Source organism: Muscardinus avellanarius (assembly GCF_963383645.1).
Source record: "Muscardinus avellanarius genome assembly, chromosome: 12".
NCBI lineage: Eukaryota > Metazoa > Chordata > Mammalia > Rodentia > Gliridae > Muscardinus > Muscardinus avellanarius.
Window position 1 is genome coordinate 17,145,860 of NC_137798.1, and position 27,670 is coordinate 17,173,529.

Here is a 27,670-nt window from a genome sequence, read left to right on the forward strand (position 1 = left end):
AACACTTCAAAGTCAATCACTAAGCAAACATGAGCAGGAGGGAATGGGGCGGGAATTAGGAAGGGCTAAATGAGTGACGTGTGCATGTATGCCTCTACCGTCTTGTACTCCATTAAGATGTATGACTACAATGCACCAATAAAAAAAAGAAAAAAAAAAACAGTTGGAAGCAGAACTCAGCCTTTTGGTCCCAAGGTCAGTGTCCTTTCCCTTCACTCTCTGGATTAAGTAAGTGTTGTTTGTTCATAAAGTAGTGAAGCTTTGCAGATTGAGTCTTTTATTGTTGTCCCCAGATAGTCTTGGCTATTAGTGGTGGTTTCTTTTTTCTTTTTTCTTTTCTTTTTTTTTTTTTTTTTGCAGGTCTGGGGATGGAACCCAGGGGTATTTGACCTCCGAGCTACACCCCCTGCCCTGATTTTTATTCTTTATTTTGAAACAGGGTCTCACTAATTTGCAGAGAGCCTCACTAAGTAGCTGAGGCTATCTGTGAACCGTGATCCTCTGGTCTCAGCCTCCCAAATGCTGGGATTACAAGCATTCGCCACCACGCCCGGCTTTAGTTGTGGTTTCTAAATGAGTAATGCATGGGAAATATGAATGTGAGATTTCTGTATTTAAACTTTATTCTTGTGTGATGCCAAATTTCTGTTATGGAAATATATGTAAGAAAAGAATTGTTAAGGGAAAGATAGTAGTGGTTAAGAGCACACATTAGATTCAGGAAGACCTAAATTTGAATCCGGGCTTTGACTACCTGGTTCTGGTTACATGGTCAAATAGCAAGCCAGTTTTCTCATGTGTGGAGATAACAGCTCCCCCGGGGTCAGAGAAATGGATATGTAAAGGGACCTGGCCAGTATGAAGTGTCTGTTTAATATATATGTATATCTAGTAGCATATAGTAGTTACTATGTCATTATTTCAAAAGATTCTTTGTTCTACCAGTAATATTTCTTTTTGCTTAAAAAGTATCAAAGGTAGCTTTATATCTAAAGTATCTTAGTATAAGTAGATAGATCTCAGTTGTTTCTGCTAGCAGAAAGCATAGGTGATCTGAAACAGTTGATTTCTAAAGCTTTTCCAATTTATATTTGGAATATGTCATTTTAAAAACTCTTATGAAGCCAGGTGTGGTGGTGCATGCTTATAATCCCAGCAATTGGGAGGCTAAGACAGAAGGATCATAGGTTGAAGACCAGCCTCAGCTACTTAGTGAGGCCCTCTACAACTTAGTGAGATCTTGTTTCAAAATAAAGAATAAAAAATTGGGCTGGGTTGAGGGTGTGGCTTGGAGGTAGAATGCCCCTAGGTTCCATCTCCAGTAACAGGCATGCACACATGCACACACACTTAAAAAAAAAAAAACCCTCTTATGAAAGTTATACTTTTCTGTTTTCTTACATTGGGATAGTACTTTTTTGTTTCCTTAGATTTGGATAATATGAGTAACTTCTTAAACTGGTTCATTTGGAGAGCACATTACTGGGGGTGGGGGGGAGTCCAGCAGGGAAAGGGGTTTGTTCTGTTTAGGGGCTGAAAACTGAGAACCTGGGACTAACGTTTATGTGGAATTTCCCATTATTCAAATTATTAGTTTGTAGATTTCTAAGATTTACAAAGTAGGTAATGTACCATCATACTTTGTTTACCAAAATTGACATGTCAGGGAAGTAAGATTTGATCAGAAATACATAACATGCCATTCAGAAATTAACTGGAAAACTAGCTACACAGGAAACATTTCACTAGAAAGTTCTCTGTTGATTTTTTTTTTTTTTCTGTGTGTATGTGGAACTGGCATTGAGCTTGGGCATTCTACTTCTGAGCCACCTCCAACCCTACTTAATTTTTGTTTGAAATGGGGTCTCACAAGACTTGATAAAAGTCTATTTGCTGAGTCTCTCCTTGAACCTGCAGTCCTCCTCTGTCAGCCCTCTAAGTACTGGGATTACAAGCATGTGCCACTACACCCAGCTGAATGTTATTAGTTAAGAGAGCACATGTTTTAGAGTATATTTTATTTGTTTATAATTACATATTCTGACTAAAATAAGGTTAATACTTTTCTATAAATTCTCTTTATGATATTAATCTGTAGTTTTCTATTAATAGATGTATAACATTAATCTTTAGTTAAGAAGAATGAGTATTGTAAACAACAGGAAAGACTTTTATCCCCCCGTTTGGGATCGGGGCTTGATACCAGGGCATCCTGCCACTAAGCTACATTCCCAGCCTTGCTTTTGAAAGTTCACTTACATTGTCTGGCCTTGAGCCTGCGATCCTCCTGCCTCAGTCTCTCAAATATCTGAAATTACAGGTGTGAGCCACTGTGGCTGGTTTATTCCTCAACTTTTGAATGATAGGAAAAGGATAATTTTATTTTTTATTTATTTTTAATTTTTATTGGTGCATTGTATTTATACATCATAATGGGGTAAAAAAAACTTGTGTAGACATAAATGCACACATCACCCAGCCAGCCTCCACCAAGTCTCCATCCCACTCCCTCCCCATTCCTCTCTCCCATGCTTGGGAAAAAGATAATTTTAAAACAAATAAAATTTTTTTAGAAAATGCATTCCCTTTGACTTGAATAAATAAACTTTTAGAACTTATTTCCTTACTTGAGCAAAGAAGATAATGTTACTTATTGTATTCACCTACTGTGGTTGTTAAGTAGGACATAAGATGTAAAGTATGGTGCTAGGCAGTTAAGAGGACAGATGTCAAAAGCATTCAAGAATGTGGTGGGGAAGACTCGCTAAGCCAGTCATTTTGTAAGTAATTGTTTAATATTGTCTGAGCCAAGCACTAAGAAAAAGTACCAGGGTCCTGAGAGGCAAAGCTTTCCAGAGGGGGAAACAGTCTCATAGTGGCTGAGTAACTTCATGTGTGGGTAAATGGCAAGTCCGTGTTGCGAGCCCAGTTTGACCTGACTGCAGAAACCTTGCCTTCTAAGATCCTGGTCTTTTCTGAGTGACCCTACCTCACAGGATTCTTGTGCTCCCAAACATACCTTCCTTCTTGTTCTCAGAAGGGCTTGGGAGTCCTGCTTCTGGCTAATTGTGGAGCCAGGATGAGGTTCTTGCCTTACAGTAATAATAAGATTGAATTCTTCTGCTGACTTTTACTTGAGTATCAAAACGCACAAGAGATCTTGGAATCTTCTTCAGGGGCTGTAATCTTGTGGATTATGGGCTGTTATGAAATTGCAGTACTGTTTGTGGCCTCTGTTAAAAATAGCCTGATGGTGCTCGTGGGGTGCTTTCCTGGTGCCAGGGTTTCCATCACCCTGCACTTCCCCCACCCAAGACACTCCAGATAAACAAAGCTCTGAGTAATAAACAGCATGTGTCTGCTGCGGCCTTGGCTACTCCCTCAGACCTTTCCTCTGTAGGCATTCTAGGGCTGCCGCTCATAATGCATTTTAAGACTGCAACTGAGAAGTTCCCATTGCTTTACAAGTTTGAAACCCATTCTCCTGGTTGATGTGATGTTTAGGGGAAATATTTCTGATATAAGAAACTTTTCTGATCCTTGATATCTATTTGTCCACTCCTACCTACATTGACTCTTCCAAATGACTTTTTAAGTTTGGGCAAGATTTTTCTTACTGTTAAAGTTTGTGGAGAAAGTGTGGACTTGTACACAAAACTCCAGTACTTGAAACCTAAAAAACAATGCCTTCATATTTCCAGGTTATTTTATTTTATTTTATATATTATTATTGTGCTGGAGATTGAGCCCAGGAGCATTCTACCTGCAAGAGATACCCTGAGCCCTATTTTATTTTTTATTTGGAAGCAAGGTCATGCTAAGTTGCTGAGATTGACTTTGAAATTTCAATCCTCCTGTCTCAGCCTCCATGCCCAACTTCCAGGTAATTTTAAGATGAAGAAAATTAAGTAAATTTTAAGTGACTAGTTTTATGTAATAAGAGACATTCACAGCAAATACCTTACTAAGTTTTTAATTGTCTGAGTTTGCTAAGAAACTGATTATTTTTCCTTTGAAAACCTTTTCCTAGTTAGTTTTTTAACCTGTTTTTCTTGCCTTCTTATAAGGCACTGCTTACCATTGAGGAGAGAATATTTCAGGCCTGCTCCCATTTTAAATATCTGGCTGGTTGCGCTGTTCTAGGAATTTGTGAAGTTTGTTGTCAAGTATTCCATAGTTCTAGGTAGATGGAGGTTGATACTTTATTCTGATTTTTGTAAATTTTCTTATTTCTGTATTTTTAGCAGTTTTCATTTGAGAAACTAGACTTACTTGAAATGTAAAGTAATACATTGATTTCTTTCACTATCCTTTGTCCTCAGTTTTATGTGAAGTAATGAAATATAAATCTTTTTGTCTTAACACGTGCTTTTAAAGCAACTATAAATAAGTGCTCTAAGGGCTCATGCTAGACTACTTTGTCATTACGCGTCTGCTGTCCTTTGCTTTCAAGTTGCCTCAACGTAGCAGAGTTAAGGGAGCAGAGTAAACAAGACAGTGCTGCCAAGTAGACAGGAAGCCGCGGCCGCTGAGCACAACCCTGTCCAATCAGCTGTGAGCGCTGTTGCTATGTGGCTCCTGCTTGCTGCCTTTGTGAAAACCTCCAGGAGGGGGGGCGGGAATCAGCGCCCATCGCTGCAGACATCTGCATCCTTCAGTTACTGACAGCACAGCTCGAGAGCCAGAGGCCACTGCTTTTATGCAAAGATTTCAGTATGGTTTTCAGTGGAAACAAAGGGCACCGCAGAGAAGGTGTGTAATGCAGTGTTTCAATGGCCTTGTTCTTTAGCTTCCGATTTTCTATAGCTGTTTACCAGTTGTGGAGCTTGCTTTGCATGGGTTTTTAAATAAATATATCTAGAAAAAATTATCTCACTTTGAAATACATTGGACTTAGGGGATTTTCTTTGGCTTCATATAGCTTGTTTTCTTTGACTAGCATTGTTTAAAAGATTATTAAAATGTTAATCTGAACACGAGTAGAAAGAAAAGAAACCAAATACAATAAAAGGGCTCACTTAAATGGAGAAAAAATGTTCGAAATGAGAATACTGGGAAGAGAATGTGAGTTATCCAGAAGTATTAACTGTATATGGGGGCAGAAGATGTTCTTAAAGCTCTTATAAATGTTTTTAAAATAAGTAACATTTTAATTGTATTTGACAAAGATTGTCAAAATTTAGCTTAGTGAGATTTTGACATAAAGGAATTGTTATGATCTTATCATGAATTATTTGTAAAGATGCTACCTCAGATTGTACAATATTTTAATTACTTGTACCATGGATTAGTTCTGTGCAGTTCAGATAAAAGACAGTAATATAATTCAACAGCAAATTCAGTGTGGTACTTATTAATAAGTGTCCATCTAGAGAATTAAAGATTGAAGGATTTTGAGGGTAACCTACCATGAATGGTAAAATTTTAAAATGAAAATAGAGCTGGACATGGTGGTGCACACTTGTAATCCTAAGCCATGGGTGGCTGAGACAGAGGGTCTTGGGTTCAAGGACAACCTTAGCAAGTAGTGAAAGTCTCAACCTAGTGAGACCCTGTTTCAATATGAAAGAATAAAATAGGGCTGGAGGTGTAGCTTGGAGGTAGAATGCCCCTAGGCCCAATTCCCAGTACCACAAAAAAAATTTTTTTTAAATGAAAACAGGCCTTCTAAATGCAATAATTCTATTTCTAACTTAGTGCTGTATATATAGTAAGATTCTTATTAATTTAAACCACACTAATTCAATATTTATAATAATTAAATAGACTTAAGTTGCGGTTTGTATGGGATATGGAAAAGTGATTTATCTGACAGATTATGTGAAAATTTTAAAATATTTTGAGAAATAAGGTTTTTTAAATTTTCTCAAATAATATGAAATAAGTTTACATAATTGATTAAATAATGATTCTTTCAAATTGTTAAAACTAAGTTGCACATTGCCAATTTTATCAACAATCAGTATTGAGCTAATAACAAGATATCTTTTACTTAGTTTCACATAGTTATCTAAGTTATTTATTTATTTATTTATGTCATACTAGAGATTGAACCCAGGGGCATTCTACCTCTGAACTACACCCACAGCCTTTTTTTTTTTTTTTTTTTTAATTTGGAAATAGGGTCTCACTAATTTTCAGAGGGCCTCACTAAGTTGCTTAGGCTGGCTGTGAACCTGCGACCCTCCTGTCTCGGCCTCCCAAGTACTGGGATGACAAACCATGCCCTGCCAAGTAGTCCTTTTAATTCACTCAGTAACTTATATCTGGTAAGTAAAGTTAGTTTCAATTCAAAGTTAATAGTAGAGCTTTGTTACTTTTACAAATGTTATATTTTGGGATGGGTTTCATTTTGTTATTCTTTTCAAAAAATAAATATTAGAAAGTCTTGTCAATCAATGCTAGAGTTTTTAATGAAAGAACTATTTCTTTTCTGTGAAAACAACTCAAAATAAATCCATGTTTTTGTATCTTTATTGCGCGCGCGCGCGCTTGTGTGTGTGTGTGTGTGTGTGTGTGTGTGTGTGTGTGTGTGTGTGTGTGTTTGGGTTTCTTGGGTACTGCAGATTGAAGCCAGGGGTGTCTACCTCTAAGCTACCGCCCCATCCCTTTCATTTTTTTTTCTCTTGTGTGTGTGTGGGTCTGGGGATGGAACCCAGGCGTTTGACCTCCAAGCTATACCCCCTGCCCAATTTTTTATTCTTTATGTTGAAACAGGGTCTCACTAAGTAGCTGAGGCTTTCCACGAACTGCGATCCTCCAGTCTCAGCCTCCCGAATGCTGGGGTTACAAGCATGGGCCACCACGCTCGGCTCTCATTTTTTGTTTTTAAACAGGACCTCACTAGGTTGCTAAGAGTCCCAGCTAGGTTGCTGAGGCTGGCTTCATACTGCCATCCTCCTGTCTCAGCCTCCCAAGTACTGGGATTGCAGGCATGGACCATGGCACCTGACCATATGTATTTGTACTGAGTTAAACTGATCTAAAATTGTATTTAATGTGGACCTAAATATTGTTGAACTTTATTTTTTTTAATTTTTATTTTTTGGTGGTACTGGGGGTGGAACCCAGAGGCTTTCTACCTCCGGGCTATATTCCCAGACCCATTTTATATTTTATTTGGAAACAGGGTCTCACTGAGTTGCAGAGAGCCTCACTAAGTAGCTGAGGCTGGCTTCTCCCAAGCGCGTGGATTACAAGTGTGCGCCACCACGCCCAGCTAGATGATGTTGTTGAACTTTAAAAGAGTGATGCTTCTTAGTTTTTCTAGTTACAACTAAGAGTTGATAGAAGTTATAATAGTTTCTAGCAAAACAAAGAAAGTCCTATTTTTTGGACCCGTTGGCCTCCACAATTCAAAGCACTCGTTTTCAGAAGAGGCGCTGAGCCTGTGAGGAGTGGGGACAGTGTAGGAGAGGGGGAGGCAGAGGGCTGGAGAGAGGATTGGGCTGAGCAAATGCGACTGACTGCATGGGACCACTCCAGTCTCAGAGTGAGCTCAAAAAATGCAAACAAATACAAATACAGTTGTTTGCATTTTTTTAGCTCATTTCCATCAATTACTAATTTTATCTTCTAATTTTAAAATCACAGGAACCAAAGTTTTTATTTCTTTTGGCTTATTTAAGAATTAATAGAACTTCTAAAATCAGATTATTTTCATTCCTCTGTTGCAAAAGATGGAAGAACTTGAAGCTGGGAGAAAGTTGAATGTACTCTTGTGTCACAAGAAGGCTTTGCCATTGTGTTCAGGAGTGTTCTTGGCAGAATCGCAGACTTTTTCCCTGGGCTCAGTACCTACAGAGGTTTTATATGCTGGAACAACACACACACACATACGCGCGCACACACACACATACGCACCTATAATATATTACTACTATCATTTGTAGTTCTTTTTTGACACCTGGGGTCATTTTATTTATTTATTTATTAATATATTTTTATTTATTTATTTTTTTTTTGGTGATACTGGGGGTGGAACCCAGAGGCTTTCTACCTCTGTACTATACTCCCAGACCTATTTTATATTTTTATTTGGAAATAGAGTCTCACTAAGTTGCTGAGAGCCTCACTAAGTAGCTGAGGCCGGCTTCGAACCTGTGATCCTCCTGTCTCAGACTCCCAAGTACTGGATTACAAGTGTGTGCCATCACGCCTGGCTTGGTCTTAACATCTTTTTGTCAGACATTTTCCTTCCTTCCTTCCTTCCTTCCTTCCTTTCTCTTTCTTTTCTTTCTTTTCTTGAAATGGGGTATAGCTATGTTGTCCCAGCTGGTCTTGAACTCAGGTTGAAGTGATCCTCCCATTTCAGCCTTCTAAGTAGCTGGTTATTACAGGAGTGTGCCACTGTGCCTTGTTATCGTCAGGCATTTTCATGTATCAGTGGTGCTATTATATAACTTAATTGCTTTTACAAGGATATAGTATCTTTTTTTAATACTCGGATGCCACTGCATCTAAAATCAAAGACCTGAGTTATAAAAATATAATTGTTTATAGTTATAAAATTAGTTGTTTGTGCCAGGCGTGGTGGCGCACACTTATAATCCCTGCCCTTAGGAGGCTGGGACAAGAGGATCGCACAGGTTCGAAGCCAGCTCAACTACTTAGTGAGGCTTTCAGCAACTTAGTGAGACCCTGTTTCCCAATAAAATATAAAATAGGTCTGGGAGTGTAGCCCAGAGGTAGAAAGCCCCTGGGTTTCATCCCCAGTATCACCAAATTAAATAAATAAATAAAATTTGTTGTTTGTAGTATTAATTATATTTGATTATATAGTCTTTTGTTATAAGATTCATGATAAAAATGGCAATATAGCACTATTAATTGAGAAACAAATTATCTTCTTCACTGGTCTCAATTTTGCTCATTCTAAGACTTCTGAACATGAAAGGAATTGACTGAGAAGGTTTATAATAAGCAGGGGATAGTAAAATGATAAACTACAGTAAGTAGTCAAGGTAGGATAAAGAGATAATTGGGCCTAAGCCTCAGGCAGAGGCGGGCTTCAGACTTTGCTTATACACTTCCTGTCACCCAGTGTACAAGCGGGAAGCCACACCCCTCAATTATACGTGTTATGTCCCTCTTCTTAGCTGGTATGGCTAAATATGTGGCTCTACTTTAAGTTAGTCTCTTTTCTTAATATTTTGAAGGTTTTTTTGTTGAGGTTCAAAATTTCAATGGCCTGCCTATATGGTTACCATTTAGCGATGGAGTACTGGGCATGATTTCACCTGCTTGGGCCTTCATTGCCTCAGCATTCTAATGAGATTTGAGGGTGATTGCTGGGTTTAAATGAAAAGTTATGTAAAAATTACTTAGATTAATGACCCAGTGCTTACACTTAGCAAAATACGAGATTTGAGTTTGAGATTTGAGATATGAGTTTACTATAAAGGAAACTTCTTTTTAAAATTCGTTTTGGGGATTGAACCAGAGGTGTTCTACCTCCAAACTAAACCCCCAGTCCTTTTTTATTATTATTATATTTTTGCTTTGAGACAGGGTCTTGCTAGGTTGCTGAGGTTGATCCTGAACCTGCAGAACTCCTTTCTCAGCCTCTCAAGTACTGGGATGACAGGCATGTGTTACCATCCCCTGCTCCTTTTCTTTAAAATTATTCTACATTTTAAAATGTAAAAATGTTGTGTTTTCTTAGTACTGTGAAATTTTAATTATGATTTTTTAGATATTACTCTAGAACTTCATTCACATTTACGGGTATACTTCTAAGTTTCTCAGTTTTGTAAGATACTTCATAGTCTTAGAAAGCCATGGAAATATGGGGGGTGAGGCAGAAAGAAAAGGCAGGATTGACGCTGAAGTATATGACTAAACATCTGAAGATGGATAACATCCACGTCCAGCAACAATAAGTACAGATGAGCAAAAGGAGAAGAGAAAGTCAGAGACCCCGTTCTGCCTGGTGCGGGTACCTGTGTTGCTCTTGGTGCTCTGTGTGTGTGTGTGTGTGTGTGTGTGTGTGTGTGTGTGTGTGTGTGTGTGTCCGTGTCCCCATGCTGAGCTGATTGGTCAGTCAGTTGCTAACTCCCCTGGAGGTCTTTCTTTTTTTAACTGGGAAGTCGTTTTTCTGAGTTTTCTTTTGAAATCCTTAGCTAGGATTGAGCTAAAGATGATATTGTAACTTCTGTCCATGTTAATGACAAGGGAGAAGCCAGCTGCCTGGGACAAAGAAATTAAATATCCTAAATATGATTAGTATAACTGCCTTCGAATATGAAAACTTCCAGAATAAAAAATCGGTGGCACAGAGCTAAATTGTGAAAACTCACACTCCGAAGCTAAATTGTTCAGAAAATGTTCTTTCATTCATCATTTCCGTAAGTACGCAAAATTTCAGCTGATGACAGTATTTTTACTATTTGAGCAATGATAATTTTTTATTATATGGGAGGAAAGATTTAATCTGGGCTTCATCCTAGTTTTAAATATTTCATCTAGTGCTAAGATCTTTTTATTCCTAAATAAACATCATTTAGCCCTTTAGTTTATAAAAATATAGTTTAGTTTATTGAGAATTAGAGAACAAGCAAATGTAAAACATATTTTTTTTCCAAGCGTACTTCATTTTATCACTCTGAGTCTAGTAGTACTGCTAGAGTGGCTTCTGCTCTGGGCCCAGAGACTACTTTGGAATTGGCAAAAGAGGAGAGGAACAGTTTTAGAAATAAGTGTTCTGATTTTACCTAATTGTATTGCACTGGTTTATTTGTTTGGAGCATCCCATGCTTACTTCAAATCATTTTATTTTTCAAAAATATCCACATAGGGAAAGATATGATTGTTCTGCTTGAACCTCATTGACCCTTTTGAGAATCTGCTGGAAATTAGCAACCCCGGTATGGGGGGGTGAGGGGAACCATCTGATCCAGAGGGTCATACATTTCCATAGGTAAGAACTTTACCAAACATAATTTTATTTTAGTCAGTGTCTGAAAGCATTAACATTTTAAGTTGAGCTTTAAAACAGATTGGAGAAGGGCTTCAGGGTGTGCATACAGGCAGTGTTACTGGTGTGAACCTGGGCACTGTCCTTTTAGTGTCAGAAGATATGGCAAATGTGCCTTTTTACACTCCCAAAATTATTACTCTTGCAGATGGGTGAGTCCTGATGAATACCCAATATTCCTGCACTGACACCTATATTCTGGATAGGCTTCTGACAAAGACCTAGCACAGAAGACCAGGCTGAAGGCAGTGCTCCTGTCTCTGAGTTTCAGATGGAGATTAGAGACCTAAAAGAAACCTCCTTTGGTGTAGGTGCCACCTGGGATCTTTCCAGAAATCATCCTATACTGGAAATGATAAGTCCACTGCTCTGAAGAGAGCAAAGCTGAATTGACTTACTGTGTGTGTTCCAGTGTTGAAACTCTTAATTAAAAACATCTCTGTGTCCATGTCTTTTCTCCAGGAGTTTTGGGTTTTGCATATATATATATATATATATAATCACAGTGGAAAGTATAAATGCTGGGAGTACTTAGTAGTGCAGGGTCACACAGGAGGTAGCTGGGAGGAGCAGCCTGTGTTGTAAGCATATTCCATGTGGTAAAAATGGAAGAGTAAATTAGGTAGGTGTAAGGATAATTTTAATAAGGGAAAGTTATGTGCCAGTTATTTAAGGTTAGTAAACCTGGAACAAAACAAAACATTACTAGAGTAGTAGAGTTGCCCTTTTAGCCAGTGCTTTTCTGAGCTGAATCTAGAAGCCGTGGCTCCGAGGCCGGAGCGGGTGTCCTCCTGTGATGGCGCTCCCACCTCACTGGCCTTTCTGCCTGCAGTGAGGAGTAACGACCTGCTGACCCAGGGTGCTCTCATAAAGGGCCGGTATATGAAGGACAGTATTTTCTGCTCAAGGGTTTTCAGACTCTGAAACAGGGACGAATTAGTCCTGATGTTTTACACTGAGCACAGAGGAATAAACCAAACGAGGTTACTGCAGTTAAGATAAATCTGTGTGACCCCCAAGTGTGTGCCCATGCATCTTTGACACGTGGCCAAAAGCGTAATTCTGGCAGTCTGAACTTAACAGAGCTAAACAAAGGACACCAATAAATCTCCTCAGTAACCCTGATTGGCTTGAAATCTTAACTCTTAGAACTATGTCCTCTAGGGACGTCTCTGATGCCTGAGATCAGTCCTTCCTAACTATTCCCAAAGCATCCGGATCCACCCATTTCATTTATCCCATGGCCATAAACTAGATGTGTGTGTCTTTACCATAAGACGACCCTGATTGAAGGTAGTGACAGTAAGTTGTTCTCCATTGCTTTCTAGAGCACAGCTGAGTTGCATGGACAGTTTTTTGACACACACATATCAAATGGTTCTTTTTCCACTTTGACCTTCAGCCAGTCTCTCATTACTTTGAATTTAGTTTTCTGTTTGGACTTCGGTTGCCCCCGACCTCTCTCTTAGGCGTTCAGAAGGGCGCTTTGATGTGGTGGCTCTGTGATCCCTGTGGAGACGGCTGAGAGATAGAAATTTCAGCAATCAACATGGAAAGAAGAACTCGGAGTGCTCGCTCTCTTTCTTATTTTTTATAATTTATTTTTTTTATATTTTTTTATAATTTAAACACTTTGCCCTTGAGCTAGAAATTTCCTGAGAAATTGCCTACTGTATTTTCACTGTTTGTTTACTTATTTATTATTTATTTATTTTTGCGGGTCTGGGGATGAAACCCAGGGGCATTGAGCCTCCGAGCTACACGCCCTGCCCTATTTTTTATTCTTTATTTTGAAACCGGGTGTCACTAAGTTGCAGAGGGCCTCACTAAGTAGCTGAGGCTGTCCTCAAACCACGATTCTCCTGTCTCAGCCTCCTGAATGCTGGAATTACAAGCAGGCACCACCACACCCAGCTCAGTTTCACTATTTAAAACAAATGTTTCCTTGTCTTATTTAGGAGAATTATATTGGCAAGATAGAAAAATAGTTGGCAGTTAAAATATGAAATCCAAGAGAAGAATAAAATAATAATTATAGCAAGACTTTATTGTTAAACCAGAAATAAGCTGAAAATATAATGACAAAACAGAATGAAACACTGAGCATTACTAGTGCCTGTTCATGCCAACCAAGTACTATGTGAGTAGTCACTGGTCTTGTTTTCATTTCACTGTCCTCAAATAGTGATTCAGTTTCATTTGTACTAAGTTTTAGGAAGGACAGTATAAGTGGCGATGACCTTTCTTCCTAAAAACAAGAGAAGCCATGGGAGATGGTAATGGGTTCCGGTGAGCGGGGTAGGACCTAACCAAGGATTTTATATATCAGCCGAAAAAGATCTTCTGACTGTTTCCTACCCTATATTTTTAATCTGTAGAAATATGATCAAGTGATAAAGTTTTTGCTTATAGAGTAGAATTTATGTTAGAAAATATAAAGGGAAAAGTCATAACAGTAACAAACAAATTAAAAATTGAATAAACTTCATAGAGTCAGGAACTTGATGCAGATTTAAACTCCCTCCAGCTGGGCGTGGTGGCGCACACTTGTAATCCCCGGGCTTGGGAGGCTGAGACAAGAGGATCACACAGGCTCAAAGCCAGCCTCAGCTACTTAGTGAGGCTCTCAGCAACCAAGTGAGACCCTGTTTCTGGTGGTGTAGCCCAGAGGTAGAAAGCCCCTAGGTTCCACCCCCAGCACTGCACTACACACACACACACACACACACACACACACACACACCTCCCCGAAAGACAATTTTAAAAGTCTTGCATAAATGGTAAGATGTTAAACCTTTGACTTGCAGGTCTTAAAAAAGATCTTTCCAGTGGTCTTTGAGTCATTAGATATAATTTTGGGGGCCACCAATAAGATCTCAAGGTATCTGAAGATTACAAAGGCAGGAAGGATATTAGGAGAGTTGGAACACAGAAGGATGGGTCTCCTTCTGACCGTCGGACTGTAGTTCTCCATGGTCCGGCTTCTCAAGTGGAGTGCTGGAAGCAGGAGGATTCCAGGGATTCAGTGGGATGCCAAGAGGGGTGTTCAGAGGTGGCCGGAAGAGACAGCGAATTTGGCCGCAGCTCTGGATGCCAACGGGGTGGTGGGAGGTGGGGTTTCTATTCCCCCCTCATCCCTCATCTCTAGGCAGCAGGGCTCTCAACAGCCTTCCTGGGAAGGGCATCAGTGTTGGAGGCTGCTGAAGCTAGAGGCAGTCAGACTTTACTGCACTAATGGCTGCTGGGGACAAGAGTAGGAGGAGGCCTCGATGGCTCCGAGGTTTCCAGTCACAAGAAGCAAAAATAGATGTGGCTGAGACAAGCTTAGCACTTGACCAGCACCCACATGATTACTTTTAATTTGCCACCAGCCAGATGAAGGGTCAGCCTGTACTTGTTGTCAAAGTGATAGTAACAACAAATGAGAGAGGAACACTTGATGATCACAAACAATGGCTTAAGTAGAATCAAATGAAACTGGAATTGGAAGGGGCCATCCAGTTTCACATACCTTTATGTTACAAGTGAGTTTGCTGAGGGTCATAGAGTGTAACTGACCTTTCCCAAGGACTTGGTCTAGTTTGTAACAAAACTGGAATTAGAATACAGGTCTTCTAGCTTCTCGTGTAGCCTTTTTCATATTTTTTGCAAATTGCCTAATATTTTTGTTTTTTGTTTTATTGAGACATCTATGAATTTCAAGATCTATTACAACTCTAAATGCTGATCTAAAAACCTATTATTCTGCTACCAAATTTTAGGAAAAAATCTAAGTTAAATATGGAATTTAAGCAGATTGGCAAATTTATCTTTTATCTAAACAGGTTTTGGAATAATATAACACTAAATTATTGCTTCATCATAGTACCCATGCTCGTTTGACCATAATTCTAATTGTATGTGAATTGGCTGAACTAAAACCAATTTAATCTGGTTCTAGAAAATATTCTCTACTTGTCTGCCTAAAGTTGATGAGAAAGGCCACTGCGTCACCAGCAGCACCTTGATTAAAAGCATCGCTGTGCACCAAATTCCACTGCTGGATGATTGTCTTCATCAAAGGCTGCTGCTTTGTCAGTGACCACTTCAAAGAGGAAATAGAGCAAAACTCCCTTTGCAGAAAAAAATTAGAAAACATATCGTTTCTGTTCTCAGTGACCTTATAGTCAGGTGATATCTTTATAAAACCTATTACAATTATAATTTCCATCCTAAATAAGTGTTCTCCCCAACTTTGCATAGAGATTAATGAGTGAACCCACTCCCACACACGAACAGTGTTACAAGTGTGGCCTGGCCTGCATCGCCTGGTGAATCACCCCAGGATGCCGTCGTTTCTCTTTGGGAAATTCACTCTCCAGGCTTTTGGTCCTTTGCCCTTTCTTTAGTTTTCTATTCTTGTGGAGCATGCCCTCTGCTTTCTCCGCGTGGTAAGCGAGCGTGTTTGAGCTGGTGGGTCAGTCTTGGGAGAAGCAGAAGGGCCCACATTACGGTATTTGAGCTCTTAGTTGCTGTCTCCAGCCTGAAGTCGATCGCAGCTGAGGAACTTCAGGGGTGATTTCCAAAGACTCCTGCTGGACATCAAGTCTTTACCTGTCCACTGCAAAGACGGCCAAGGGAATGTTCTTCATCTGTGATCACTCCTTCCAACTTTTTGTTTTTAGATACCTTTTCTTTTATGAAACTGTGGTGGCAGTAAAAGTAAAAATAAGATATACATGGTATCTTCTTTTGCTCTTCTAACTTTGCATTTATTTAGGAAGATATCACAATTTTTTTCAGTTGAGTTTCTTTTTATTTTATGAAACCCATTTAATCTGAATAAACAGAGGCCCAGACAAGGCAGGGGTGGGCCCACTGCCCTCCCTTGGTTCCACCTTCAGCAGGGGGCTGCTTCACAATCCCGTGGCCAGTGGCTGCAGGTCTCAGGCCCACCCCCGCCGGGGGGTGGGGGCAGGGTGTGCCCCCTCCACCTGTGAGCAGGCGGGTCTTGGCGCCCCTTGGCTCCGCCTGCCCTGCCAGGAGGGAGGCCAGGGAGGTTCTCAGTGGAGGTTCCCAACCCTGGACCTTTACCAAGTTACTTCAGCTTTCATGCTGTCCATACACATCTTTAAGCTTATATAGTATTGAGAATTATAATAAGCATAAAATTATAATGTTGATAGTTAATGGGTTTTATTATGTATTTTCTAAATACTACTCATTCTAGTTCAAGGAATCTGTTTTCTTGAATTTTTAATAGCTGGAAGATATTTTCTAATGTTGTTATAACTTAAACCATTCTTAGGTAATTCTTTTCAAGCTTTTATAAACTTTCCTCATATTAGCTATAACATGAGTTTTAAATATCAACCTAATTTTTATTCATGTGATTATTACTTTTATTATTTTTGCACTACTGGGGATGAAACCCAGGGACATTCTACCTCTGAGCTACACCCCAGCCCTATTTTTTATTCTTTATTCTTTATTTATTTATTTACTTATTTATTTATTTATTTATTTATTTATTTATTTATTTTTGGTGGTACTGGGGATGGAACCCTTCTATCTGTGGGTGACACTCTCAGACCTATTTTATATTTTTTTTATTTGGAAACAGGATCTCTTAATCCAGTGAGGCTGGCTTCAAACCTACACAGTCCTCCTGTCTCCGCCTCCCAAGTGTGGGGATTACAAGTGTGGGCCGCCACCCTGGCTTTTATTCTTTATTTTGAAACAGAATGTCACTGAGTTGCAGAAGGCGTCACTAAGTAGCTGAGGCTGGCCACAAATCTGAGATCCTCCTGTCTCAGTTTCTTAAATACTGGGATTACAGCAGGGCATGGTGACACACGCTTGTAATCCCAGCATTTGGGAGGCTGAGACCAGAGGACTGCGGTTCGGGGACAGCCTCAGCTACTTAGCGAGGCCCTCTGCAACTCAGTGAGACCCTGTTTCAAAATAAAGAATAAAAAATTGGGCAGGGGGTGTAGCTCAGAGGTCAAATGCCCCTGGGTTCCATCCCCAGACCCGCAAAAAAAACAAAAACAACAACAAAAAAAAATCTGGGATTACAAGCATACACCACCATGCCCAGCTTCATGTGATTATTAGATCAGGCATTTTTATGTGTTTATTCATTTTATTTCAGCTTCTGCTGTTTAGTTCATTTCTCTTTTCATTTAACTTTTCAGATAATGAAAGTTTAAAATAGCTTTTAGAAAAATACAAAAATAGGAATATTTTATTGATTATATATGACAGAAGCCTGCCTGCCTGCCTTCCCTCCTTCCCTTCTTTCTTTCTTCCTTCCTTCTTTCCTTCTGGTCTGGGGATCAAGCCGAGGGCTTCACACATTCTAGGCAAATACTCTGCAACTGAACTGCATGTCTCCAGCCCTCTCCTATGACCTTTTGTCTTTTACAAATATTTATATTTTATAAATTTTTAACCTGCTAATATTTTCTATAATTTCAAAGTTGAGAAATTTTTAGTATCCCTTAGGTCAAAAAAGTACATATTTAATATTCTGCTAGTTTTCCCCTTTATATTTTGGAGCCCAGTGTGGTAGCACATGCCTGTAATCCCAGGACTTGGGAGGCTGAGACAGGAGAATCACATTTTGATGTTTGCCTCAGAAACTTAGCAAGGTCCTCGGTAACTTAATGGTACCCTATTCAAATAAAATAATAAAATAGGGGCTGAGGGTGTAGCTCAGAGCTAGAACAGCCTTGGGTTCACTCCCCAATAAAACGCACACACTTTAGAGTGAGTTCTTTTTTTCTTTGAGGTTTTTATTTTGGTATATGATATAAGGTGCGGTTTTGTAAAGTGAGGTTTACACAGGGCATCCGCGTCAGAGTCATAGAGCGTTCTTGTTAAATGGGCATCCCACCTGAGTCAGAATCTCTGGGACTTGGCCCTAAAATTATGTATGAGGATCTTACTGTTGCTAAAGCCAGTTGCCATAGCTTTGTGACTTAAAACAACATAAATTTATTGTCTCATAGTTGTGGAGGTCAAAAGTCTAAAATGGGCCCGGGAGACTGTGTACTAGAGACTCTAGAGGAGAATCTGTTTCTTTGACTTTTCTAGTTTCTGGAATCTGCTACAGTCCTTGGCTAATAGCTCCTTCTCCATCCTCAAATCCTATGCAACATGTAAATGCATAAGTTCAGACACTGGATATTTTATAACATAGGCATGCTGAGCTGATTTTCTAATAAAATATGATGCTCCATTCCGGGGTGGTGGTGCACACCTGCAATCCCAGCACGTTGGGAGCTGAGACGGGGGTCACTGGTTCAAGGTCAGCCCTAGTAACTTAGAGAGACCTTAGCAAGACCCTGTTTCGAAATATAAGACCAAGTGTAGCTTCAAGGTAGAATGCCTCTGGGTTTAATCCCTAGTACAGAAAAAAAATTATCATACCCCAATTAAATTTGAATTTTAGATAAATGAGTAACTTTTAAGTGTATGTCCCACACTGAATTCAAATTTAGCTAGACATCCTTTATTTTTATTTGCTAAATTGGGCAGCCCTGAATTCCCCCGTAATCCTGCCTTACAGTCCAGATAACTGTAGCAAGCAGTCTGGCACATGTTTGGAGGGGTTTTGTTTTGTTTTCCTATAAATAACATAACAGAACTAGTGCTATATGCGTCTTTTACATAAAAGATCATGGTTCATTCACTGTCTTACAGTTTGCTCTTTCACTCAGTGATATGTTAGCAGTTTCTCATGCTCATTTCAGCAACATTAAAAGGCCTGGTTAATGTAGTATAACTAATTAAAATTTTAATCAAAAATAGTAAAATTCTGGAAAAGTATTTGTTTTCTTGTTTTTAAATACTTAAGATAATTCCAGTGGTTTCAAATGATCAAATGTAGTAATGACATTTAGGATTAACACATTTCTGAGTTTTTAGACATCTGGGCCAGCTCTTTTTCAGTTGTTAAAGACAGAAAATTTGTAGTGAGAGCTGCATTTGACTCAGCAGAGGCAGTGTTGACTAGGGAAGTAAGTGTTGAGGGGGAGCCAGAATATGTCAGTTGGACACATTTTCTTTTTTTTTTTAATTTATTTTTATTGGTGCATTGTAATCATATATCACATTGGAATACAAGACTTGAGAGGATATACAAACACACATCATCCAATTAGCCCTCATCCAGCCCCCATCCCATTCCCTCCCCTTCCCTGATCCCATGCTTGTTTGGTGATTAACTTGGATACATTTGTTTATGTACCTCCTGCATTTTAAAGAGTCTCCATCCTCCCCTATTCCATACCCTCTGATTGGTCACCTTAATTGCTTCACTATAGGGCCCATTCTATAGCTCGACCTCTTCCTGTTGCCCCTTTCCTCCTAGTTATTGCTGATTAGGGGAAGCATCTGGTTTTTTTTCTGTGATATTTCTCTGTGCATGCCGCGTTTCAAGTACCGATCCCACTCTTGACGGCCCCAGTAGTGGCCTGGCTACCCAGTGGACTGATCCAGACCTCTCTGGCTCAAGCAGCAGCCTTTCCTCATGGGAGGCCCTGATTCTGGTTTTGCTGGCCCCGACACCGGCCTAACCCCTCAGTTGGCTCCAATCCCGGCCTTGGTGGTCCCAGCACCGGCCTAGCCTCAGGGCAGGCTCCGATCCCGGCCTCGGAGGCCTCCGCACCAGCCTAGTCTCATGGCAGACTCCGATCCCGGCCTTGCTAGCCCCAGCCCTGGGCTAACCCCTCGGCAGGCTCCGATCCTGGCCTCGGAGGCCTCAATAGTGGCGTTGCCTCACAGAAAGCTCCGATGCTGGCCGCTGGCCCCGGCACCGGCCTAACTCCTCGGCAGGCTCCGATCCTGGCCTCAGAGGCCCCAGCACCGGCCTTGCCCCACAGTAAGCTCTGATCCCAGCCTTGCTGGCCCCAGCAACAGCCTAACCCCTCGACAGGCTCCGATCCCAGCTTTGAAGGCCCCAGCATTGGCCGTGCCTCATGGCAGGCTTCGATCCCGGCCTCACTGGCCCCAGCAACAGCCTAACCCCTCAGCAGGCTCCAATCCCAGCCTCAGAGGCCCCAGTAATGGCCTTACCTCACTGCAGGCTCCGATGTTGGCCATTGGCCCCGGTACCAGCCTAACCCCTTGGTAGGCTCTGATCCCGGCCTCAGAGGCTCCAACACTGGCCTTGCCTCATGGCAGGCTCTGATCCCGGTCTGCTGGCCCCAGAACCAGCCCTGGGCTGGCTCCAATCCAAGCACCCTCTTCGCCCAGCCATTTGTCCCCCGTTCTCGAGGGTGCGTGGAGGTAGCATTCTGCCTCTGTGGTTGTTACTTCAAAGGTTCTAGGTGTAATTCATTAGATCTCTGCTTCCCCTGAGTACTGGCCACTGCCATTGCCACTACCTTCACCACTTCAAATCTTTCCCAAGCTCTTTTTCCACTCTGAATGTTGTCCAGTGTTCCTAAGCATGCATGACGGTAGCATTCAACATTTGGTGTAATTTCTCCAAAAAAATAAGGTTGGTAGGATACGATTTCTGCTTCTCCTGAATACTGAATACAAGTCTCCACCGCCATCGTGGAGACTGCTTTCAACACCGCCTTTCTCCTTGGTCTCCGCTAACTTCTCTCCTTACAGGTGATGTCCAAGATTCTTAACAATGTAGAGAAGAAGCAGTCCTCCTTCATGGGGAATTTTTCCAAAAGTTCCAGTTCATTTGGATAATTTTTGTCTGCATCTCCAGTATCCTGGCATCTGCCTTGGCCTTCTTGACCCCTCTCCGATATTTTTCTTTTTTCTTTTTCTTTTCCTTTTTTTTTTTTTTAATAAGAGAAGACTGTATGTGTGGTTTGAGGAGGTAGTGGGATCAGGCACTCAGTATAACTGTGACCCAGCCCGGTTTCCCCATGGGTCCAGCATGCTCTGCGCGATCCCGCCCGGGGCCCAGAGTCCTGCAACCTGGGCCCCGGCTCTTCTGGGGTCCAGGGTGCCCCGCCCGACCCCTGCCCGGGACCCAGGGTCTGACAATCGGGCCTGGTTTCTCCAGGGGTCTGGCGTAGGACACATTTTCTATGTGTTTTTGAAGATTATATAACCCCTCCAGACTTTTTCTGATCCTTCTTTAAAACTTTCACCAGAGAAAATTAGTGTATGTCAGTGAGTCAGAAAAAAATCACAGTATAAGTAGAAATATATATATATTATATAATATATAATATATATAACATATAATATATATAATATAATATATAATATATATAATATATAGAAATATATATGTGTATATATATGTGTGTGTGTGTATATATATAGTTTCAGTATATATATAGTTTCAGTATATATATACATATATATATGTATATATATATACATATATATATATGTGTATATATATATATATATATACATATATATATATATATATATAGTTTCAGTAATGGAACCCAGGGCATTCTAACCTCCAAGTACACTCCCACTCCCAGCCCTATTTTCTATTCTTTTTTTTTTTTTTTTTTTTTTTGAGGTACTAGAGATGGAACCCAGGGGCATTCTACCTCAAAGCTACAACCCAAGTCCTATTTCTTTTAGTCTTTTTCTTTTTTGAAACAGGGTCTCACTGAGTTGCGAAGGGCCTCACTAGCTGAGACTGTTTGCAAACCACGATCCTCCAGTCTCTGCCTCCCAAATGCTGGGATTACAAGTGTGCACCACCACACCCGGCTAAGAAAGTGCTATATTGACTTAAATGCAATAACCATATTGATTCTAAAAATATTACCCCAAAATGTGAAATTTTATTTTGTCATTGAAATGGACTTTAAGAAGCAGGTGAGGAAAAGTCACTTTAATTGTGGAGTTTGGCTGGTTTAGGGACCGTCTTAATTCCTGTGGGTAGCAGTGGCAGAGTGCCTTAGGCTGGATAATTTATAAACCAGATAACCTTCTTTCTCATAGTACTGGAGGCTGCCAAGCCCAAGAGCAAGGCACCAGCTGACTTAAGAGCGGTGGGTCCACCCTCTGCGCATGGATACGCCTGTGGCTGCATCCTCAGATGGAGGAGCAAGCACTCTAGGCCTCTTTTCCTAACAGCTGCACAGACCCCACCTCTTAATACCGTTATATTTGGGCTTAGGTTTCAACTTATGAAACTTGGAGGCACATTGAGGGCCATATCAGGAACTCTGTCATATACTTAGGCCAGTTACGACTTTTTGTTGACTTTAAGGTAACAGCAGAGGAAGGGAGGAAGGTCTTAACAATTTTATAAGAAAAGTTGAAAGCCTCCCCATTATTTAGAGAGCTGATCTGAATCTGTTCAGTCTTTAAGGCTTCACACAACTGTGAAGGAAAAAATTGAACCAGCTAACGGAAGTTATGTTTTTTGTTTTGTTTTTTTGCGGGTCTGAGGATGGAACCCGGGGGCATTCAACCTCCGAGCTACACTCCCTGCCCTAATTTTTATTCTTTATTTTGGAACCGGGTCTCACTGAGTTGCAGAGCGCCACACTAAGTAGCTGAGGCTGTCTGCGAACCACGATCCTCCGGTCTCAGCCTCCCGAATGCTAGGATTACATGCATGTGCCACCAGGCCCGGCTCATAAGTTATGTTTTTAATTACACTGTCGAAAAATGAACTCTGTATGGTTAAAAAACTATCTGAATGCTAAGTCTGCTTTTAACTTAGCTCTGTGGCAGCTTAGCCTCGCTACGCTCCAGTCCCGTGTTTCTGTTTGGAGGCTTCCAGTTTGTTCCATGTGTGGCTAGGACTCAAAACCACACGAGTTAGAACTGCTAAAATTTCTACCAAAATTATGAAGGATCAGTAATGTTCTGTCGCGCAATAGTGCTTACTGTATGCCAGTGCTGTGTTTACAACACATTTTACTTTGTGAAATGAACAAGGCTATAAGAACATGCCCCATTTCTCTAGAAAGTAGAGACTAAACAGGTTTTGTTAGGTTGCATAGATAGAAGCAGAACTAGGGTGTCAGTTGTCCATTAGTCGTGTTCTTAATGGTAAAACTATAATTTGAACAAATATCCAGCCTTATTTTACCCCATTTTCCCAGTATGATTTACTTCAGTCTTTATTAAGCATACATGTGTGTGTGAGTGCACCTGTGTGCAGTACTGAGGACTTAACACAGGAATGTTCTACCTTTGTGTTTTATTTTGAAACTGGTCTTGCTAAATTGCCACACGTTGACCTTGATCTCTGTCTCTGCCTCCCAGTACTGGGATTACAAATGTGCACCACTGTGCCCAGCTTATTAACACACTTTTTGATGATGGCATTTCTATTTTAGCTAATGTACGTTGTTTCATTAAAAACAGATAACATGTGAATGCAGTTCACCTATAGCTGGCTCCCTTTTTTCCTTCAAATAGGAAGCTGGTTGGCCAAATGGCTCCATTCTCCAAGACTGAATCTCTCTTCAAAGAAACTGAGAAGCCTTCAGCTACTATAGTTTGCTCACACTGTTTTCAGGACTATGGGGATATGTTGCATTTAAACCAGAATCTGTTACAATTGATAACTTTGGTGTTACCATATTTGGTTGATTTTAAGGTACACATTTTCTATATTTAAATCTCTGGATCAGCTGGGCTTGGTGGCGCATGCTTGTAATCCCCGCGCTTGGGAGGCTGAGACAGGAGGATCGCACGGGATCGAAGCCTGCCTCAGCTACTTAGTGAGGCTTTCAGCAACTTAGTGAGACCCTGTTTCCAAATAAAATATAAAAAAAAGGTCTGGAAGTATAGCCCGGAGGTAGAAAGCCTCTGGGTCCCACCCCCAATACCACCAGAAAAAAAAAAATTCCTAAATCAGATTACTTGCACTTGTATCTATTATGACTGTTTACATACATAATGATGGCAAACTGTGTAATGGTTAAATATATTGGAGTCTTCAGGCAAGTACTAATTCTGTTGTGAAGATTAAATAAGATAAAACATAACATTGGGTACAGATTTAAGAGTCAGCCATTATTACAACTTTATAACAGTGTTAAAACTGCATAAGCCGGGCATGGTGGCACACACTTGTAATCCTAGCATTTGAGAGGCTGAGATAGGAGGATTGCAGGTTTGAGAACAGCCTCAGCTACTTAAGCGCTTTGCAACTCAATGAGACCCTGTTTCAAAATAAAGAATAAAAAACAGGGGTGTGGTGCTCTATCCCCAGTACTGCATACATAAAAAAAAAAACCCTGCATGATGGATGAAAGAAATTGACTGTTCTTTTAGCCTTTTTCTAAAACCAAGTCCTTTTATCAACATGAAATTGATACTTCCCAGACTACTCCATTTATAGAATGCTAAAAGCTATCATACACTGTAGCGTACTGCTCATTAAAGACTCTTATTTTGGCCTATTTCCAAAATATGGAACTTTAACATAGATATTCAATAGCCTAATCCTGGGGAATTTGTCCCAGAAATTCAAGGTCAGATGTTATTTGAGAAGCAAAGCTAAATTCAGTAGACTGAAAGTGTCAGTCATAAGAACCATGTTTCCTTAATTACCTGTCAGTTTGATGCTTGTAAAGCAAGCCTAGTAACATATTATAGACGTAGCACTTCTCCCTTCTCAAACTTAACCTCATCTGTTTTTCAGGCAATAAAGACTGGTAAGTAGGATATATTCATATGTATCTGGCATTAGAATTATTTATTCATTTGTGTATTGAAGATGAAACCCATGAGACTCCTACCTCCAAGATGTACCTCCAGACCTATTGTATTTTATTAATTTTTTATTTATATGTATTTTTTGTTGGTACTGGGGATGGAACCCATGGACCTTCTACCTCTGGGCTATACCCCCCAGACCTACTTTTTATTTTTTATTTGGAAACAGAGTCTCACTAAGTTGCTGAGAGCCTCACTAAGTTGTAAATGCTTAATTTAAAAGATAAACTGGGATTTGGGCATGCCTGTAATCCCAGTACTTGGGAGGTTAAGACAGGAGGACTGCAGGTTCCAGTACAACCTCAGTAAGTAGTGAGACTTTCATCAATCTAGTGAGACCCTATTTCAAAATAAAAATTAAGATCTGGGCATGGTGGCACACGCTTGTAATCCCAGCATTCGGGAGGCTGAGACCTGAGGATCTTGGTTCGAGGACAGCCTCAGCTACTTAGTGAGGCCCTTTGCAACTCAGTGAGACCCGGTTTCAAAATAAAGAAGAAAAAATGGGGCAGAGGGTGTAGCTCGGAGGTCGAATGCCCCTGGGTTCCATCCCCGGGCCCGCCAAAAAAAAAAATAAAATAAAAATTAAACAATAGGGCTAGGGGTGTAGTTTGGAGATAGAAGTGCCCCTAGGTTTGATCCCCAGTAAAACACACACACACACACACACACACACACACACACACACACACACGATAAACTATTGAATCTGAATCTGTATGTAAACCCCCCCCCCTTTTGGGGATGGTCTAGCATACTAAGTACTTAGTTTTGATACTTTTTTTTTGCTCGAAGTTTACTTTTTCTTGTAACTTTTGTGCCTTCTTCATAATCCATGATTTCTGAGAGAAACTTCTTAAATATAATCTTAGGGTAAATGAATAGATTTTTTTTCATTATTGATATTTTTTCTAAACCTGCAAAACCACTATGGAGATCAGTATGGAGGTTCCTCAAAGGGTCTTAAATGTGACCACCATCTGCGTGAACTATCCCATTCCTCAGGATCTTCCTGAGAGAACTGAAGTTATAACACCACAGCGATACCACACTCGTGTTCACAGCAGCACAATTCATAATAGCCACATTTCGGAGCCAGCCTTGGTGATGAGTACGTACAGAAAATGTGGTCTGTACACATGATGGAGTTTTACTCAGCCACATAGAAAAACAAAATCGTATCATCTGCAGGACAGTCCGGGAGCTACAGGATACAATGCCGAGTGAGACCAGCCCGTCTCCAAAGTCAGGCTCATGTTCTCTCCTACAGAGGAGCTACAGCAAAAACAGAAAATGGAAGGGCTTGAGCTAAATGAGAGGAACCAAGAGAACAGTGGATGGGGAGAGGAGGAGGGAGGCCAGGGAAAGGGAGAACGCATGAGAGTCGGCATTGTGCCTGTGTGGAGGAAAGCATCTGCAGCACTTACCCCTTGGTGATCGGCGGGCCTGCGGCCAGCACAGCAGGGCCCGCACGTTCATGTGTGTGACTCTGAACCTCACTGCGATGCATGATTACGGTGCCCCAAGAGAAGCATAAACACTGGGCGAGTGTAAAAACCGGAGGTTTCCCTCTACCACATTGCCTGTTGGGAAGATAAGACTGGAAAGTCCTCCTCTCCCTGTGTGTGAGATCCAGCCCGAGTAAAAATGCCTTTCCCTCATAACAGTTATTTCAGTTTCATAAGTAACAAACTAAGAGCATGCCTGAATTTGTCCAAGATTGGACTCACTGGACTTACTGCTTTTTTTTTTTTTTTGTAAAACTGAACTCTCCAATGCATATTTTAGTATTACAGGTCAATTTTGTTTTCAAAACAATTTCCTTACATGAATTTTAATTTTTACTTTTCTTTGGGCACCAGTTATATTGTATATATTCTCATTTCATTTGTTAAGTATGAAAATTTTAAACTTAATGACATTTCTTGAATCAAATACAATATAAGGAAAATTCTCCTTTGAAATCAATAATTTGTTGATTTATTTTTTATGGTACATTGTTAATTTTATATTATATTGGAGTGTAGAGTGACAAAATTTATATTTTGGTCCTTTATAAGAAAGCATCACTAAGAATGCTATCTGACCAGATGAAGTACTGCATTCGTTTTTATAAATACTTACTACAACTGGGTTTGCTATTTAAAAGTTAAATACTAATTTAAAAAAAAAGACTGATAATTTCTACCATAACAAGGTGTGCCAAAGCTTAAAAGGGCAGAGTCTTTTTTTCCTCAGAAATTTCTCAGAGATAAGAATTATTATTTCATGAGCTTAGAGTGGGAGCTTGTGTGGGGCTGGAGGTTCTATCCCAAGTACCAGGTTGGGGAAAAAATATTACTTTAGCTTGCCTGGAGTCACTCAGTGTTTGAATTCACATCTGTTTGATCATAAAGCCTGCATTGTTTCCTCCCAGTTAATGCCACAAAATTTTACTATCTCAGTTCTGTAAAAAAGTATCACATTTTCATATTTAGAATTAAAATTATAGTTTTGGTATCATATTTTACTCTTAGTAAAGTTAATTTTTAAGATATCAGTTACCTAAAACCAACACTGTAGTCAAATAGTCGGTCATCTCTTAACAGAGAAATAAGAATTAAAAGGAACTGCCTAAGTTGTGATCAGTATTTTATGCCCCCTAGCCGGGCGTGGTGGCACACGCTTGTAATCCCCGTGCTTGGGAGGCTGAGACAGGAGGATCACATGGGTTCGAAGCTACTTAGTGAGGCTCTCAGCAATTTAGTGAGACCCTGTTTCCAAATAAAATATAAAATAGGTCTGGGAGTATAGCCGGAGGTAGAAGGCCTCTGGGTTCCACCCCAGTACCCCCCCCAAAAAATTTATGCCCCCTAAATTGATAGGGTGCGAGGGTTCAAATCCAGGTCTTCAAGCATACTAGGCAAGGGTTCTCCCATTGAGCTATGTACCCAGTGCTAAGTACTATCACTTTTGAATGCTATTTTCAACCAAAACTCTGGTGAAATGAGTCTTTTCTTTTTGGAAGCATTTTTAATCAAGAAATATCTGACT

The 27,670-nt window shown here is 40.3% G+C and overlaps 1 protein-coding gene across 3 annotated transcripts in view; it reads left to right on the forward strand.

Annotated features, from left to right (window-relative positions):
- ATOSA (atos homolog A) overlaps positions 1 to 27,670 on the forward strand; it is a gene marked incomplete at both ends in the record, with an annotated part of 93,750 nt that overhangs the window by 21,849 nt on the left and 44,231 nt on the right. For 2 of the 3 annotated variants that reach the window (XM_080708270.1, XM_080708271.1), the window contains one exon: positions 4,716 to 4,752. The exons of the other annotated variant lie outside the window; for it this stretch is intronic. In XM_080708270.1, the coding sequence (XP_080564396.1) occupies positions 4,716 to 4,752 (37 nt within the window). Of the gene's footprint in view, positions 1 to 4,715; positions 4,753 to 27,670 lie in introns of those variants that run through there. 3 annotated transcript variants of the gene reach the window in all.